The sequence below is a fragment of the Ostrea edulis genome, chromosome 9 (assembly GCF_947568905.1).
Source record: "Ostrea edulis chromosome 9, xbOstEdul1.1, whole genome shotgun sequence".
In the NCBI taxonomy this organism is placed as follows: Eukaryota; Metazoa; Mollusca; class Bivalvia; order Ostreida; family Ostreidae; genus Ostrea; species Ostrea edulis.
The window spans coordinates 71,975,138-71,994,967 of record NC_079172.1 but is presented as its reverse complement, the minus strand read 5'-3'; the positions used below and the strand labels follow the sequence as shown (position 1 = coordinate 71,994,967).

The window sequence follows — 19,830 nt, the reverse complement described above, 5'->3', positions numbered from 1 at the left end:
TGCTCTAACCTCTAGACCACCACCGAGGCTCGACCCATGGATCTCGAGGCCCATATCACCTATCTTGCTCTCACAAATATATATGTATCTTCATAAGTTTATGAGTCCTACTTGTAGTCTCACACTGAAACAAAAACTCGCTATTGGATAACTCAGAATGCATGCATACTGCATTATCTATTTGTAATTTCTCCAAGTTCACGGTATATATGCACTGAATGTGTTGGGGGGGGGGGGGGGGGGGGGGGGGGGGGGGGTGTTAGAAAATGAGAAATTCAAACACATTGATTAAAAGTTATAAAATTGGTATTTTATTTTCATTTAGAAATGTTTACTGATTTTGATATATCAAAAACTTAGAATAATCAACAATGACACTTCATCTACATTTATGCAATATTATTGTCTTTAAGAAAGACATATAATAGTATACATGAGTACATGTACTTGTTTTCAACTAAATTCACACTTTAGTATGTTGCACAATATATCTGGGCTCACAAATACATTATTGATTCTATCCGAGTCCCACATTGTGCAGAAGTTCTTGAATTTTCTCTGTAACCTGTAAAGTTGTGGGGTTCAGGGGATATGACATCATCAATGTAAATGAAGTACCTGTTAAAATATATTCTGTATATTCAAATATTGAAAAAAAAAAAGATGAATATGATTATTTAATATACTAAGAATAGCCTTTACAAATGTCTGGTGTTAAAATAAAAAATTATATCTTAGAAAATACTGTACCTTTCTTGCTGATTTTCAAGGCAAATTGCTGTTGAAGTTGTTGACTCGAAATCCATTTCAACTTGCACTTGTCCTTAGGATGATACTTAGGGAAAAAATCATCATAATTAATATTTGCACAGTCAGTAGTGATGAAACGATTATCGCCGATGATCGATTGTCGGTCATTCAGATACCTACGATGCTACTAATCGATTACAAAATATAAGTCGCCGACATCGCGTCGTTGACCAAACAAAATCCGGAAATCACTTCAACTTTGTTCAAATTTTATTTTCTGTATGTCAAACCCGATCAAAAATAAGCAAACAAAATGGCGGGAGATATGAAGGACAGTAACAACGACATTCAACAGTCAAATAAAGGAGCCTATCTCTGATGTCTTTGATACATTGAGATTATAGATAAATTCTGATTTATTTACCAGTGAACAAATGAAACAAAGAAGAATTCAAATGTTTCCATACATTTAATGGTTCTGTTACATCTCATTTGAGGGGGAAACACTTAAATGCCAATTCCGATTATAATCGATTATTAATCGAGTACATGTGTCCGATTATTGTCGATAATCGATTGTGGTTTTTGGTCCGATTGCCCATCACTAACAGTCAGTATTAATCATTAATTATACTGTGTCAGACAATGTCAATTTTAAAATTGTGTGTCTCAATGCATCTTCAGTGAACTTTAAAATACTGATATATTGAAAATTACATTTATTATGTTAATTTTTAAAATCTTGTCTGAAATCAGTATTACATATGTAACACTATGTTAAATGTGTGCAGTGCAGCAATGTGAACTCTTGCAGTAGTAGTACATCTGAATGATTGTTATTTACTTTATATTGTTATAGCTAACTTCTATTTAAACTGTACATACCCCATACCCCCCCCCCCCCCTTTAATGAGGTGAATAAACATCATGATTATCATATTGCAATATGAGATGACAAATATGTTTTCATACGATAAACTGTCAGTTCATTCTAATAATATCAAAACAAGTCAACTCTAGATTTATCAGACATGTCTCCTTTACCAAGTGTGGGTCAAGAGAAGGACATATATATCTTATGTTCATACAATACATACATTTGCCTATGAGGGGACTTGTGATTTTACAAAATATTAATATTTTAAATTGTAGACTTTCATGCTTGTGTGAAACATGAAACCCCAGATTTGAAATATATCTTAGGTCAATGAAATTTCAAGATACTATAAGTACTATCATGTATACCAAATAGAAATTTAGTGCAACACCCCCCCCCCCTCCAAAAAAAAACTTGTGGGAGGCTGAGAGCCCTATTTTTTTAAATGTGGCATATACATGATATTCATTTACAATTACATGAGCTTGTAGGAGTTATATTTTGGGCACATATGGAATATATAAATGCAAAGAAAATGAAACATCTCCAAGTTGTGTGTTTATAGATGTTATTATAAAATCACGTTGTGAAATAGCAGAGGAAAAGTGGGTTGAATACAAATTTAATTTGCCATATTTTTTCACTTACCAAACGAAATTATAATCTCGTTATCCACGTTGAATGCATCCATCGAATTTCTCTTCTCAGAAGAAACTTTGTTTAAACTCTCAATGACTACATAAACAGTATTGAAACTCGCAGCACTCGTACTCGGAGTCGGACATCACGATCACGCTACATCAACAACTTTGTAAAATTGTTTACGTAGCGCAGCTATGCATGGTCGTGAGGTAAAAAGTGCCATTCTGCACGAACGAAACATTTGGTCCACTATTATTACATTGACGTATTCCTAATCTAAACTATAGCCAACTGTCTCTATCTTTCGTCGAGACGACCCCCTCAATCATCGAGTCAGTCACAGCAACAACTTGTACTTTCGGAACCCCTTTATGTTTTTCAACTACTCTATGACGGCGTACGGAATTCCGGAAAATAAATTCACGTGAATATACACGATTTTTACTGATCACGTGGTTGCTATCCGTCTCTACCTTAATTGAATTAAATCTTTATATTTTTAGGGCAAAGGAGAAGATTTTAAGAGAACATGAACACAACCTGCAAGTCATCAACAACCAACTGCAAGTCAGTCGACTCAAGCAGCAGAAAAGGTGAGTACAACTGCGAGTCAGTCGACTTAAGCAGCAGAAAAGGTGAGTACAACTGCGAGTCAGTCGACTCAAGCAGCAGAAAAGGTCAGTCCAACTGCAAGTCAGTCGACTCAAGCAGCAGAAAAGGTCAGTCCAACTGCAAGTCAGTCGTCTCAAGCAGCAGAAAAGGTCAGTCCAACTGCAAGTCAGTCGACTCAAGCAGCAGAAAAGGTAAGTCCAACTATAAGTCAGTCAACTCAAGCAGCAGAAAAAGGGAGTCTAAATGCAAGTCAGTCGTCTCAAGCAGCAGAAGAGGTATGGGATCTCTTTTCATGTGTAGACAGCTTGTACTTATTGTTTATTTTGAAATATCTTTCATGGTAATTCGATCATCATGCATGGATCCAGGAATTTTTCATAGAGGGGCCCATCCTTATCATGCATGGTCGATCTAGGAATTTTTCTCAGAGGGGTCCATCCTGAATTTTCCAAAGGGGGGGTCAACTATAAAAGCTGTAAGATTTAAGGACAAGCTGGACACTGATCACTATATTGTAATATGTTACATCAGAAACTCCGAAATGTCATAAATAATGACGGTCATTGCTTTACTAGCCTACTTAACGACATTACATCTTGTAGTAGGCTATGACGTTACTGTTGTTTGTACATTGTGATGTCAAAACGATAAGGCTCTCAAACCCGAGCGAGAAAATCACTGAGGGCATGTTATTTGGAAAAAAAAATTTCTTCACGAATTTCTCCACCAATTCTCCTTACAACTTGAAAATAATTCAGAATGAATTTGATTTGTATAGTTCTTTAATATTTTTAGATATTGATAAGCATTCAAAGTACTGTTTAAGTATATACGTGTATGATGATAAAACACAGTTATATCTATAGTGCGAGAGCACAAGGTTAAATATTGCCGTAGTGTTGAGATGACATTAGCTTGTGTTATTCATATTCCCATGACATATTAAGTGCATGTAGTATTATAGTTTATCTAATGTGTCTTAAAAAAAATTCATTGCGACATTTTAATTCTCATCACATCAGATAAGTGTGTCTGTAACAATAGCGAAAACAGGATTTTATATAGGTAGTAACAGACAGCACGTGAATTATGATGTTCACACAATTTGACGTATACCAGTCATTTTGCGTAAAATAAGGAATTTACAGTATAATATCTTGTCATTACTTTGTCTTCTTTTTGTAATATGTTTGTAATGGTTTATGATTCTGTTACTCGATAAAAGTCATGTGACTTCCTTTCTATTTACTGTAACAGCCTGGAGAACAAGTTGGCAGAAAAGCGAGCACGAATGGCAGAGATCAGACGCAAAAAAGAGGAAACTCTGATGAACAAAGCGAAGGCAAATCTGGTGGAGCGGGGAAAATACCAACAGGAACTGGTGAGAAAAAAACTTTCGGCTCTGTTTTCTATCTGGAACTTGTAGATTATATTTGGATATGTATTAAAGACAACAAAATATTAAACTACTAAGCAAATATTTTGTGCTATGATTGATATATTTGTTGGATCTATCAGAAAAATATCATATTTGTGAACATCTGATCAGTACATGTATATACAAAAGTATTTATTTTCACCTTATTTTTACGTCAAGATCACAATCACACAAATTTACGCATAATGAATTTCTCACAAATAGAATGTAATTCACTGTATTGTGACAGGATGTAATTCGCTGTATTGTAACAGGATGTAATTCACTGTATCATGACAGGATGTAATTCGCTGTATCGTAAAAGGATGTAATTCGCTGTATCGTGATTTGCTTTGTCGTAACGGGATGTAATTTGCTGTATCGTAACGGGATGTAATTTGCTGTATCATAACAGGATGCAGAGCTCCAGCTGGAGGAGAAACGTCTTGAGGATGAGCGGCGGGCAGCGCTGGCTGCACTGAGGCGCAGAATGGCCGCTGAGACTCAGGAGGCCCTGAAAGAGCAGGAGAAACGACTAGGATTGTTGATTGGTCGACTGGAGGTCGGAACAGCACGAAGACAGGCTATACTCAGCAAGCAGGATGCAACATTACAAAATCTACAGGTATGTAATGAAAAAACACAACATTACAAAATCTACAGGTATGTCATCAGAATTCGAGGAAATTCTAACTGTGAAGGTAACCTGCACTTGGATGTACTGAGATTTCATGTAAATGAGCATACTTGAAGATTGACACAGAAAGCAAATGTAGATATTCTGTGAAATATTTTATAAAAAATATGAACAAAATAATAAGGAAACAACCAACAAGCCACCATCACTGGCATCAGGATGAGATAATAATAATAATAATAATAAGACCTTTATTTAACCAGGATTACATATTTAGCGATAACGCTAGTTTTCAATATGGTCCTGCATATAACATACATACAGACAGATATTAGTAAAATAAACACAGATTAAAAGAAGTAGAATACATATAAACTTAAGAAATAATTATGAATGTAAGATAAATAGAATACAAAATGAAGCTTAAAAAGTATGGTGATAATCTCTAAGATAATTTCTCTTAAAACACGCAACACTCAAGATCAAGAGTTTAAAGGTTGAAACCATCTGTTTAACTGTCTCTGTATTATAAACTCAGTGTGTGAGCTGAAGACTTTAAATCGGAAGACAGAGGTGAGTTATACTTACCAAGTTAATGCATGCATCAGTTTAAAAACCAGCACAGAGTTTTATCATATTCAGTTTGAATAACATATAACTAAGAGAACTTATAAAACTTTTGACAGGAGCAGCTCGAGAACAAACTGACCAGAGAAGGAAGTCGCCTGACAGGGGTAGATGTTATAATACAACAACATTCGTCTCAAGTGGATCAATTAAACGACCAACTACAGCGGGCTCGAGAACACCAGGAAAATCTTATCAAGGAGAAAATCATGGCTAAGAAACATCAAAAAGAAATGTCAGTTTAGTGTACTACTCTCAGTTAATTATCTGTTGACATAATCATCTACTCCTCTCTCTAAGAATAAAGAGGTCTCTGGATTATAGTTATAAGTCACCTGAAGTTAACATAAAGTTTCTCTGAGTAAATCTAATGCATATTTTGGCAAGTGTGGTTTTCTTTTTCTGTCCAGTGAAATCTTCAGGTATTCACTTGTTGAGATTATTAATGTGAGAATGATATTTTAAGTTTTGTTGTTTTCAGGGAACTAAGAGAGCAAATTCAGGACGATCGGGAAATTAACAAAAATTCTTCTATTCGAAGACGAGGAGCAGGGTAGGTTAATTTTATTGCAGAAATGATGCCATGTTTTTGCCTGAGACTGTAGAAACAAGTATACTGGTTATATATGTTAATTATCATATGCCCCCAGAATCAAAGAATTGGGGGCATATAGTTTTTGGTCTATCCATCTGTCTGTCTGTCATATCTTTCACACCATAAGAGGTCAAGCTTTCATACCGGGTATGTGTATTGTTTGTGGCAAGACCTTTTCTTTGACACCAAAACCTTTGACCTTGTGACCTTAACATTGACCTTTGACCTACTTTCACTTTTGTTGTAATCCGGGGGCATCAGTGTTTCACAAACACATCTTGTTTCCCTGTGTCTTGACACTGTTGAATTCATATAGTGTTATCTGAGGATTTTTTTATGACCACACTGGTTTTTAAATCTGTACTGACATTGATGATGTCGCAGTACACAAGTTCATGTCCTGTTGTTTGATCTGATGATCCGCACTAATCAATGAGACAGATGATCCGATTCTTCGAGTTACATACTAGTAGTATTTATATCATGTATTTACTTCATTGATAAATTAAGCCATATAAATTTGGGGGGGGGGGGATTTGTAATGGGAATAATGGAAAAGATCAATCCACAAAACTGAATATAAACTTCCCATCTTTCAACAATGGATTTACGTTCACACATACATGTAAGATATAACTTTGTGATTTTTTTTTTTTAACAGTAAAGCCAGTAATATCCTGAATACTGCATTCATGGAGCAGCGTCACAAGAAACAAAGAGAAGAGCTGGAGAGTGAGATGAAATTAGAGTTAGAGAAAAGCAAGGAGGAACTCAATCAACAGCTGGAGAATGAGCTACAAACAGAACTGGAGGTAAAGTTACGTCACTAAAGCTCACCAACAGCATTAAAATGAGCTTCAAACAGAACTGGAGGTAAAGTTACTCAAGTCACTAAAGCTCACCAACAGCATTAACATGAGCTACAAACAGAACCGGAGGTAAAGTTACTCAAGTCACTAAAGCTCACCAACAACAATAAAATGAGCTACAAACAGAACCGGAGGTAAAGTTACTCAAGTCACTAAAGCTCACCAACAGCATTAACATGAGCTACAAACAGAACCAAAGGTAAAGTTATGTCACTAAAGCTCACCAACAGCATTAAAATGAGCTACAAACAGAACTGGAGGTAAAGTTACTCAATGTCACTAAAGCTCACCAACAACAATAAAATGTGTTACTTCAGAACTTGGGTGGGAGATATTGAAAGTCATTAAAAACACTCAATGGAACTCAACTATATCAATTCAGTGAATTTCAGTTCAGTTTAATTAATGGCATACTGGTAAACCTGGGGGAAGTATTGAGAATCAAATAATTATAGTTATTTTAAGTGGACTGAAACTCAACTAGTCTTCTACTTACCTTACAAATTACCAACAACTCAAGAATCAGGTACTGTAGGAATAGAACTGGGAGTAAATTCAATGATCAACCAACTAAAATTCAGCTGTTACAGAATGGGAGAAAATGCAATGGACCAGACCAGGATTCAAAAAGCTAACTGGCCACTGGCAATTGAACCTGGCTGACTGCTACATTCCTCCCTCCTTGAATGTCTTCACATTTGAAGTCATCAACCCAGGATCTTAATCCCCTGGCAGACATTTTCACCTGTCAGTTCCAGGGCCTGGTCTATGGCACCAAATGTGAAAGGAAGGGAGAAAATGCAACGGACCAGACCGAAATCTGAACCCAGGCCCCCCGAATCTCTGGTCAAGTGCTCTATAAACTGAGCTTTATGGCCAACGACGATCAAATCCAGCTGTCCACTGCACAGCTAACAAACACTCTGAGCATTACTCTTGTAACTCAGATAGAAATGGACCAACAATTCACTGAATAAATACTAGAAATTGACAATCAATTTTAAAAAAGGAGGTGCTCAACCAACACTTGACCAGAGAATTAAACAAAAGAGACAATAATTAATAAATAAATGTCAATTACACTTCATTTCAGAACCAGAGACGAGAATTACTGACCCAGTTAACTGCAGCAAGCGGCATGTCTCGATCTGAAGTAGAAAGTACCATTAAATCGGCCGTTCAAGGTAATCTATGCTCAGTGCAGTCAAGGACAAGACCTCTGTCATTTACATAATTTTCCATATTCATTTAATCTTTTTATATGCTTAACTTGCTGGTAATACCTTTGTACATACAAATTTCTGAAATATGTCCTGTCATTAAACAGACACTGGTGGGAATGATAAGGCAGCCAAGAAGCTGGCGAAAGAGCTGAGGCATGGAATGGAGAGAGCGAAAACTGACATGAACTACGGCATGGATGAGGATTACCTAGCATCGCGTGAGTCACACATCTCTAGAGTGTGTCACATTTTTATCCCCGTATGACAAACTTGTGATTTGGGATATAGCGACTTGTCTGTACATTTGTGTTTTTGCTGTGTAATGGGAAAGGAATTAATGCATACGTCATTTCTTTTAAAGAGAGCAACAATTCAATTAAAGAGATCATTAATTTAATTGTCTCCTTTTAAGCATTAATTAAGAAATAGTTAAATGGGATGGAGTTTTTAAACAAAAATAACCTTTGCTCAAGAACTCAGAAAAGACATGTATGACAACTGCCTTACATAATGAAGATTTAAGTTTGTTCATTAAACTATGAGACCCGTAGACAGGGTGGGGCCACATCAGAAATTCAAAATAATATTCATGGAAGTCCTTTGAAATCTCCTTTAGATCAACAAGGGTATCCTTTGTCAAATTGATATGCAATCATCCTCATGTAGTATAGATTCCAGATTGTTCATGACCACTGGAGCCATAGTGGGGCCAGAATAGGGAGTGAAAGTTTTTTGTAGAAAGTGTACAATGTATTTGGAGATTCTTATAAAAAAATTCTTATAAGGAACACAACAGCACAATTTGTCAACCTGATATACATGTGCCAAGTACATAATTATATAGCTGTTCATTACTAAGAAAAGTTTATTTATCATGAACTTGTCAATTTTATTTTTCATCTATATTTTGGATAATCACTCTTTTATCATTTATGTATATATGAACTTTGTATTCTTTGTATGCCCTCTGGGCCCAAAATTGGAAATAAATTACTTACTTACTTACTTACTTATTTGTAAGTACCCCTATGGATTGTAGATTGATGTTTGTTCACAAAAAGGGTGCAATTTGTCCAGTCAAGTAAATATGCAAGCATATTTATGCTGTGTGTCGATAAGCATCAGTCAAATTAATTGACAACCAAGTGAAATCTCACTGAGACGAAGTGGGTCCATGTCGACTGACCTACATGAGCATGTAAAAGTCATTGACAATATATTGACAATTTGTTACAGGAGATGTTTACGGAATCGATGACCTTCAGCCCGTCCAAGGTCGTCCTGCTTCATCAGGGGGAAAGGTCAAAAAGGGAAAGAAGAAAAAACAGGGGCGTTCAGCTGTTGTTCCTGAACCAACCGAGGGGTGGACACACTATGATGACGACGATGATTTATTGTGAGGGGACTCGTGGAAGGCCTAGGTTCAGGAGGGTGATGATGATGATGGTGATGACGATGATGATAATGATGATGATGATGATGATGATGAGTTGTAAGGGGACGGTGACCTATTTAGAGGCTGTTAAGTTTAGACTCCTGACTATTTATAGTCTTCTGTATATTAACTCTGCTCATACAATTTATATGGATATACATTTGTTTGTATAATTAAGACACATTTTATATTGTTTACCATAATTAAGGCCAGAACTAATTAGACATACCATTTTATTTTGTGGATATGTGGGTATTGTAATGCTTTATTTTTTGGTCTAAATTAATTTTTATGTCCCCCCCCCCTACCCTTTGAAAAGAGGGGGGGGGGGGCATATTGTTTTGCACCTGTCAGTCGGTCTGTATACCAAGTCTTCTCCACTCAATATCTTAGTACATTTTATTGAGACTGCTCTTTTTATAAGGAATGGTCACTAAAGGGAAATGACCAATATTTTTAACCAACAAAATCAGTGTGTTTACTGTGAAAATATTCTACAAGATCTGGAGAATTTATGATTTATATAATTTCTTGGAAGTTGTAAAAATGACAGCTTTAGTAATCTGTCAGTCTGAGATTGGTCAGGCTATCAGCTGGAAGAGAACATTGTATTAGTTAAAACACAATTTTATTTTGTTATTTTTGTCATTACTTTAATTATATTAACACGAATGATAGAAGCACACTGTATATACTATATAACCTTGGTGTATTGATTTGAAATACTGCTTCATGAATTCACCAAGATCAACACTTTATGCTTTTTTTCTCGCTCATCTAAAAGACGGGCTCAGAATGTATCTAAATTATTAATTTTGCACAGGGTCTATCGTGAAGAAGCAGTGAGAAAGCGATAGGTTTTATGATAATTATTTATCTCCCAATTCATTACAATTAAGCTGATTAATAGATGGTCCTTGTTGTCCAGTTTAATGCATGGACTTCTTGCTTCCTAACATAATATCCCAATAGATACATTACTTGATATTTACGCTGTATAATTCACATTAGTTCCCTAATTATCAGCAAATCTTATCGTATTTTTGGATCATTGAGATTATTGTATTGTGATATTACATTGTGATTTGCATTTTTCATCATATCAATCACTGTTTGCAATCGATCATGACGTGATTAGAAATTCTTTGTCATCTAATATTGTATGATGAGGTCACTGGATTAATGTATCTATAGAACTGCTTGTGATTATTGAATGCGACATTGATATTGTCTCTGTGATTCTGTCTCTCTGTGATTGCATGTGTTATATTTCGGGATATTTGTGAATATTTTAATTTACTCGGCTGTTATGTTTCGGGATATTTGTGATTTTAACATGGGGCTGTCATATTTTGTGAATATTTTAACTGGGGCTGTCATATTTCGGGATATTTGTGAATATTTTAATTTACTCGGCTGTTATGTTTCGGGATATTTGTGATTTTAACATGGGGCTGTTATATTTTGGGATATTTGTGAATATTTTAACTGGGGATGTAAATTTTTGAGATATTTGTGAATATTTTAACTGGGGCTGTAATATTTTGGGATATTTGTGAATATTTTGACTGGGGGTGTAATATTTTGGGATATTTGTGAATATTTCAACTAGGGCTTTTATATTTTGGGGTATATTTGTGAATATTTTGCCTGGGTTTTTTATATTTTGGGGTATATTTGTGAATATTCTAACTGGGACTGTTATATTGTAAATATTATAACTATAGGGTTGTTATATTTTGGGGTATATTTGTGAAGATTATTTCTGGGGCTGTTTACACCCCTGTCCAGAACAGCAGCTTCAATGTCCTTCACTACACACAATTTCGTCTCCATTTCATAGTGAAGATTATTCCTGTTGTTGTAATGATTGGCATATCTGTTTTTGTTTTAATTTTTAGCGTTTTAGAACTGGAAACAATACAACTGACCTTCCTAGCTCTTCAATTTCTGGGTCAACAGAGTCATTCTGGCGTCCTGTTATAATCAGGGTCAGTCAGTTGTCTTCCACCATCAGTTAGAGACAGCAATGTGTCTTTTCAAAAACCTTTAATTTTGTCAATTCTTATTCAAACTCAGGTTAACATATGAGAATTACATTTTTTAAGGATGGACCCAATTCCCCTAATCATCGGGTCTTAAGAGCAGGGCTAGCTTGCTATGATCTAAATACACTATATATCGATCATCATACTTTTCTGTAAGTGATCCTTAGTAGCCATGGAACTTAAATCTCTTACCCCCAGGTCATTAATTTCACAATCCTTGGAGGGGGTCATACATGTATGCCTAATATGACTGACAGAATGTACATATGTATTTATATTACCGGTAATGATCAAAGAGGTTCATGACCTGAGGTTAAGGGACTTGTGTTATAGTCATTCTGAGGCGAGATAGGGACAACTCATATACAATTATACATGTATTTATTTTCAATATGCTCATTCATATAACATGATGTGCAAAAAAAGACGGCATCCACCTCATTTATGTATTTTTTATGTTTAATTATTGCTAATATTGATTTGAAATCCAAGATTACTACTAGGGGGATTAACTAACGTACAACATACTTCCCTGTGTCATTCAGTGGAACATCCACTTTCTGTGGTACCAGTCGACCATCAAGCCCGTCTATATGTAGCTCTCAATGCACCCAGATAATATTTAGCTGACTTGAACACATTATAATGCATTGCAACACTTTTTTATTTGGAAGGATTTTACAACTTTATTCATTTTGCATTATGTGATCTTTTTCAATAAACTATTCAAATAGTCATGTAGAGTTTGTGTTTCAATTTATATGATTTGTTATACAGCTATTTAATAAGATTTTACACAAGTATGGCTGATGAGAGAAATGTAGTTTTACATTTGATAAACTACTAGGTCCATCAGTTGATAACTATGATTCTATATTTCACATTTTAAACCACAGACTAAGTTCATTTCTTCAACTTATAATGTTCCACAATTCTTAACTACATGTATACTTAATGAATAAAACTTTGATTTACAAATATCAAATAAAGTTTACCTGATGAATAATTAAAAGTTTCATAATTTGTTACAACAATAATTTTAATGGATATAGTTTCTGACCATAAACTATAGTTTACACCTCTTCATAATTATTTGCCAATTAAAATTATTGTTCACTAATAACTCAGGTACATCTGAATTAATAACTATAGTTAACAGATGATTATTAATTAAACACATTTTACCTGATAATTAGTTATTAATTACAGTGTACGAGACTATATCATTTCACGACTGTATAATTAAAGTTAACGATTCAAAACTACTGTAGACTTTTTATTTCACGAGATGCAGAGTACTTAATTAAAATGGTGAAATGACTCGTGTATATATATCAAATCACAAGAACACAAATTGCTTGTCATCTGTTAATCAAAAGTTTTTAGTACATGCATTTTACAGGGATGTGACTGATTTCCTCAGAAACCAGAGTAAAACTGGTAAAAAAGGAGGAAAACACCCCACCCTACTTGAGAAAATATCATTTTCTGCCACTTTAAATCAATTCCAGAGAGTTAAATTTTTTCGAAAATCGAGCAAATCAGAGGATTTCCTGTAGATATTGTCAATAAGGAACTCCAGCATCTTTATAATATCAACTTCTGAACTTGTGTGTAAAATCAGAATGGTTTTTAACAAAGTAATTTTTTTTAATTACTGATCACAGGATATGAATACTTCCATGCTCCATTTTTATTGAAGAAACAGCTGTCTATGATGTCAAAAAGCCTGGTCTTCACTTGTTGGGGAGCAGTGGTCATGAAAAATATTGAAAAAGGCTTATGGTTTGATGCTGTTGATTTTGAAAAAGTTTTGCAATTTCAAATGTATACCACAAGTTCCTTGGAATTTTTGAAAATCCACATCATTGGATTCGCACTACGCCTCACATATGTTGTGACACATTAATACGCCTCACATACGCTGTGACACATTAATACGCCTCACATACGCTGCGACTCATTTTAAAATATGCCTCACATATGTTGTGACACATTAATATGTCTGAAGCTTCTCCTTCACAGTAATTAATATTTTTGTGAGAAATATAGAAGGTAAACTGAATTGAAGTGGGAGATCTATATCTAAATGGAAATTTGTATGGAAATTAATTTTATTTTAGTTAGCCATCGCAACAATATACAAATTCCAGAAAGATGGCATATTATAGTTCTAAAGAATTTATTCTTCAACAAAATTTTGCAAAAATTACATAAAACCCATACAATTAAAACAAATATTCTGAATATACATTTAATTTGTATACAAGTATTCAATGTCAATATTTACAACTCCACACGATTCTGTGTGATGAACATATTCATGTCACATGATGTTCTGAGAAAAAAATTTCCACAGAACCACACACATCAATTACAATCAATGACATGTTTCTTCATACATAATGAAATAATTGCAGTGAAGTGAAATTTTCAATGAATATCCAACATGAAAAATATGCATTATACATACATCACTTAATTTATCGCTGTTTGACTTAGAAAATATCAAATAACCTCGAAAACAGAAAGTCCTCAGTTTGTAAATATATGTATAAAATGATTTTTAAAGTTTTGTTCAACAAACAAATTTCCTGTTAACAGGAAACAATGAAAAAGAAAAACCCCATAAATAAAATCAAAATTAAAGTCCTTCATTTGGAAAGATTTTTATATATTATAAACACATGATTATACTACAAATCAGCTCTGCACACCTCTAGGAATGTGACTAGATACGACTAATTGATGCACAGTCTGTGTACAGTTGTCTGGGGTACTTCACTACTCTAACACTGTCATTTCAATGCTTACTGAAATAGATATATATATAGAATTCAGTGTCATTTCAATGCTTACTGAAATAGAAATAGAAATATACATAGGATTCAGTGTCATTTCAATGCTTACTGAAATAGATATATACATTTAATTCAGCGTCATTTCAATGCTTACTGAAATAGATATATACATAGGATTCAGTGTCATTTCAATGCTTACTGAAATAGAGATATACATAGGATTCAGTGTCATTTCAATGCTTACTGAAATAGATATATACATAGGATTCAGTGTCATTTCAATGCTTACTGAAATAGAGATATACATGGAATTCAGTGTCATTTCAATGCTTACTGAAATGAAAATGTACATTTAATTCAGTATGCATGAGATCTTCATATACAATTTAAATACCCATTTGTAATTCAAATTTCTGCTATGAATATACAGCAGTGTTAAATAGGTATGTGAACTTTATACTGTTATAATATAAATATGTGAACTTTATACTGTAATAATGTAAATAAGTGAACTTTATACTGTAATAATGTAAGTATGTGAACTTTATACTGTTATAATATAAATATGTGAACTTTATACTGTAATAATGTAAGTATGTGAACTTTATACTGTTATAATATAAATATGTGAACTTTATACTGTAATAATGTAAGTATGTGAACTTTATACTGTAATAAAGTAAATATGTGAACTTTATACTGTTATAATATAAATATGTGAACTTAATACTGTAATAATGTAAGTATGTGAACTTTATACTGTAATAAAGTAAATATGTGAACTTTATACTGTTATAATATAAATATGTGAACTTAATACTGTAATAATGTAAGTATGTGAACTTTATACTGTTATAATATAAATATGTGAACTTTATACTGTAATAATGTAAGTATGTGAACTTTATACTGTTATATTGTAAATATGTGAACTTTATAGTGAAATAATGTAAATATGTGAACTTTATACTGTAATAATGTAAGTATGTGAACTTTTTTGCTCTTACGTTTGGAGAGACTGGATTATTTTCCCACTCTGCCTGGATAAAAGCGATGAGACTGGAGTCTAACTGAGGCCCGAGCAAAGGATTCAGTTGAAAAAGGAAAGCGACTAACCAGCTTAAAAAAATAAAATGTATATGTAATAAATATCCACATAATAAACAAGAGGCCCAGGGGCCTTATAGGTCACCTGAGTATCATGTAACAACCTTCCAATGTTTGAATTAGGTTTGTGTTTAAATATAAGAATTTTACTTTCGGATGGAAGAAACATTGAATAGCTATGTGGTCAGCCCCGCCTTTGCACCAGAACCCCTGACCCAGGGGCCATAAATTTCAGTTTTGAAAGAAGCATCCTTGATCATCATTATCATACTATTAGTTTGTCTACTTAATACCCAGCAGCAGAGAAAATTTTCAAAGAAATAAAATGCATTTTCACTATATGATCAATAGGGCCCCACCCTAATACCAGAACCCCTGACCCAGGGGCCATGAATTTCACAATTTTGAAAGAGGCATCCTTGCTCATCATAACCATGCTATTGGTTTGTCTACTTAATACCCAAGGACAGAGAAGAAGATTTTCAAAGAAATAATGCATTTTCACTATATGACTTATAGAGCCCCACCCTAGCACCAGAACCCCTGATCCAGGGGCCATGAATTTCACAATTTTTAACAAGAGGTACTGTGAGCAATGCTCACTAAGAATACCCCCCGCTTACCCCAATCTCCCAAAGGGTGTTGGTAATAGGTATAAACTACCTCTTTTCTGAGTGTTGCTACTTCGATGTCCAGTGCGCATGACCTTTGACCTTTTGACCCCAAAATCTATAGGGAACATCTTCATCCCATGAGTAGTCCATATGTATGATATGGTGACTGTAGGTGGAAAGGATAACGCTTTAGAGCCCGGAAACCATATTGCTACTTCAATGTCCAGTGTGTGTGACCTTTGACCTTTTGACCCCAAAATCAATAGGGAACATCTTCATCCCATGGATAGTCCATATGTTTGATATGGTGACTGTAGGTGGAAAGGATAACGCTTTAGAGCCCAGAAACAATATTGTTACTTCAATGTCCAGTGCGCTTGACCTTTGACCTTTTGACCCCAAAATCGATAGGGAACATCTTCATCCCATGGGTAGTCCATATGTATGATATGGTGACTGTAGGTGGAAAGGATAACACTTTAGAGCCCGGAAACCATATTGCTACTTCGATGTCCAGTGTGCTTGACCTTTGACCTTTTGACCCCAAAATCGATAGGGAACATCTTCATCCCATGGGTAGTCCATATATATGATATGGTGACGGTAGGTGGAAAGGATAATGCTTTAGAGCCCGGAAACCATTGCGTCTACAGACGGACGGACAGACGGACAACCCGATTCCAATATAACCCCCCCCCCCCCCACAACTTGTTGCGGGGGGTATAAAGAGGCATCCTTGCTCATCATTACCATGCTATTAGTTTGTCTACTTAATACCCAGAGACAGAGAAGGTTTTCAAAGAATTTCTACATTTTCACTATATGACCAATAGAGTCCCACCCTAACACAAGAACCCCTGCCCCAGGGGCCATGAATTTCACAATTTTGGTAGAGGGCTCAATGCTCATTATAATTATGCCCACAGTTTGGCTTCTTGATGTCCAGGAGTAAAGAAGAAGATTTTTTAAAATTACACTCATTTTGATGGTTTTTGCCCCACCCCTCAGGCCCCAGGGGGGCAGGGACCACGAATTTCACAATTTTTGTTCCCCTCCACCCACAGATGCTATATGCCAAAATTGGTTGAAATTGGTTCAGGGGTTTCAGAGAAGAAGCTGAAAATGTTCAAATGTTAACGCACGACGACGGACAAAAACAGATAGCAATAGGTCACCTGAATGAATTCAGGTGACCTAAAAATAAAATGTATATGTAATAAATATCCACATAATAAAAAATAAAATGTATATGTAATAAATATCCACAAAATAAAAAATAAAATGTATATGTAATAAATATCCACATAATAAAAAATAAAATGTATATGTAATAAATATCCACATAATAAAAAATAAAATGTATATGTAATAAATATCAACATAATAAATAATAAAATGTATATGTAATAAATACATATTAACACAATTAATTCTGCAGAAATTACTCCATGCTTCTGCTGTTTTCAAAATCTTCCTTCAAACAAATAAACTAGTCTAAGATATGTATTCCTTATATACAGTCTACATCAGCAAAATCGAAATTTATGCCATCAGCTGTCAGATTTTTTTTGGTGTATTAAAGTTATGTAAGCCCAAACCAAACAACTAGTTCGTCACAAATTTACTATTTTTATAATTGACTGCATTAGTATGTACTAATATTTTAACTAAAGAACATGTGAAAGCAGTAAAACTTTATAACAGAGATACTTACAAGAGGTAGCAACAAGCCGCGGTCATCATTAGCATCAACTGGACAATCCTGAAAATATTTCAAATCAATCAGTCATTGTGAAAAGAAAATGATTCAACAAAGATTTTAGTTTTACATCATTAAAATCATTCAGTCATTTTAGTACTGTGAGGAAAGAAAACGACTTAAAGAAGGGGACATCATTTTACACCATCATTCCGATATTTCATCATTTGAAAAAAGAATACTATTTTCATGTAATGGGAAATTTCACATCACATTATTTAAGAAATAAATTCCATACTTAGTGCTTCATGAAAATATTCAGCATTGTAGTTCATACTCTCATGTATTTTCAAAAAATGAAATTTATTTTTTAAAATTTACATTCTTCTTTTGACATCCTGTTGGAAAACAGCATTAAAAAATTAATATTAATAGTAAAGTGCATACATGCAGTGTCATCAGCATTTGTACTTAAAAATCAATTTGGATCAACAATCATCATATTTAGTTTTAAGGTGGTGGTGGTGGGGGTGTCTTGATAAAAATTATGTGAATTTAGATTTTTGTCAAACATTGAATTTTTGATCTCTCTCCTTGGATGATATGTATTGACCAAATGACTGTAAATATCAGAGACAAAAATAAAAACTCAGAACTGCCAATAAAACTTTCAATGTTTCCATGAGAAATATCATTCAGCTATAATAATAGATGTTAACAGAAGCATAACTTTTCTGTTAGGCCTAAGACTCAAACATTCTGAGAAAAATATACATCAGAAATGGAAACCAGAATATTGGCTCTGGTGGAAAGCTCAGGGAAGAGATCTATACAATTCAAACTCTGACATCATAGGGTTATCATATCAATAGCCACCCGGGCCCCTCGTATTCTAAAATCTAGTAGCCCAAGTTAATATTATGAGGGGGCGGCCAAGTTTCAAATAAAAATATCAGATTTAATCTATAAGCAGGAGTTATTCTTTAAAACAAAATGTCATCATTCATTATATCCGAAGTAAGAAAGAAGAAAAAAAACATATCTGAAGTGTAGAATTTACACAAAGAAAATCATTTCATTGGCCTAATGTACACATTATGGATGCATAAACATTAAATTTTCCACCTCTTGTTAAACATAAATTAGGCAATTGATTTTATTCAAATGAAGTGTAGATGAGTAAATACATATTGAGTTATGTTTTGTTATTTTGATGAGTAGGATGGTCTGTTGAACAGGAATAATGATTTTGATATTGCTTTCTTAATAGTAACTGTAAATATTAGACTTGCACAACAGAAAAGATCTTTTTGGAATATTGTAGTCCTCACCGAGACATGTCAGTTTGTTTAAAATTGGAAAGGTCTGATGCTTATTTTGCATTTATTGTCACCATTAGAGAGTTGTGTCCCAGGTAGACTGCGCCTACAGATTTGAAAAATCCACCACACTGAGACATGCAAAATCTATACATGTCAAATGTTAACATCGACCAAACCAAACTGAAACAGACAGACCCAAACAGAAGAATACTCCCAGATATGCTTTGTCCTGTAGAAATTTCGTCTCAAATTGGTTCATTCCCTATAATACATGATTTATAGGCTTAACAGATAGAAGAGCTAGGCCTGGACTGCCGGGTTAGAGATTTGTAGATTGCTCCTCTATTTCAGGGGATGTAGGAGTTGCGATTTCGTCTTACCCTTTGTTTGGAGATCCTCGCATCAGAAAATGTACAATTATTGGCAGAACGATTCCTACAACTCCCCAGAACCCCGTCATAATCACGAGAGGTAATGCCTTACGTTCCACCATCTTGACGACTTGAGAATGTTGATTGTCAATCACATGATTCGGAGATTTGGATAAAACCAGGT

General features: G+C 34.4%; 2 protein-coding genes and 1 long non-coding RNA gene across 7 annotated transcripts in view; 1 reads left to right on the top strand and 2 right to left on the bottom strand.

Annotated features, from left to right (window-relative positions):
- Positions 1–12,469, top strand: part of LOC125657736 (trichohyalin-like) — a 36,754-nt gene extending 24,285 nt beyond the window's left edge. For all 4 annotated transcript variants that reach the window (XM_056150554.1, XM_056150555.1, XM_056150557.1 and 1 more), the window contains exons 15-23: positions 2,773–2,862; positions 4,139–4,262; positions 4,714–4,923; positions 5,622–5,797; positions 6,044–6,115; positions 6,819–6,969; positions 8,120–8,210; positions 8,354–8,467; positions 9,486–12,469. In XM_056150554.1, coding sequence (XP_056006529.1) covers positions 2,773–2,862; positions 4,139–4,262; positions 4,714–4,923; positions 5,622–5,797; positions 6,044–6,115; positions 6,819–6,969; positions 8,120–8,210; positions 8,354–8,467; positions 9,486–9,649 — 1,192 coding nt within the window. In that variant the 3' untranslated portion in view covers positions 9,650–12,469. The remainder of the gene's footprint in view (positions 1–2,772; positions 2,863–4,138; positions 4,263–4,713; positions 4,924–5,621; positions 5,798–6,043; positions 6,116–6,818; positions 6,970–8,119; positions 8,211–8,353; positions 8,468–9,485) is intronic.
- Positions 289–2,637, bottom strand: LOC125661787 (uncharacterized). The gene is made up of 3 exons (XR_008798882.1): positions 2,276–2,637; positions 751–835; positions 289–618 (listed from the first exon to the last, which is right to left on the bottom strand). It is a non-coding gene; the product is annotated as an uncharacterized LOC125661787 (long non-coding RNA).
- Positions 12,470–13,897: 1,428 nt separating the features above from the next.
- Positions 13,898–19,811, bottom strand: LOC125657738 (V-type proton ATPase subunit e 2-like). Of its 2 annotated transcripts, none has more exons than XM_048888483.2 (4): positions 19,656–19,811; positions 17,969–18,016; positions 15,541–15,652; positions 13,898–14,545 (listed from the first exon to the last, which is right to left on the bottom strand). In XM_048888483.2, the coding sequence occupies exons 1-4, from the start codon at positions 19,766–19,768 to the stop codon at positions 14,543–14,545; spliced, it is 276 nt and encodes a 91-aa protein (XP_048744440.1). In that variant the 5' UTR covers positions 19,769–19,811; the 3' UTR covers positions 13,898–14,542. The 2 variants fall into 2 exon arrangements, with proteins under 2 accessions (XP_048744440.1, XP_048744443.1); XM_048888486.2 differs by lacking the exon at positions 13,898–14,545 and adding an exon at positions 14,747–14,866.
- Between the last annotated feature and the right edge of the window lie 19 nt (positions 19,812–19,830).

Excerpts from the sequence above, each read along its gene's own strand:
- LOC125657738 (XM_048888483.2), bottom strand. The coding sequence starts at position 19,768 with ATGGTGGAACGTAAGGCATTACCTCTCGTGATTATGACGGGGTTCTGG. Across the intron at positions 18,017-19,655 it reads CGAGGATCTCCAAACAAAGG|GATTGTCCAGTTGATGCTAA; the intron begins GTAAGACGAAAT and ends AAATATTTTCAG. Across the intron at positions 15,653-17,968 it reads GCGGCTTGTTGCTACCTCTT|CTGGTTAGTCGCTTTCCTTT; the intron begins GTAAGTATCTCT and ends TATTTTTTTAAG.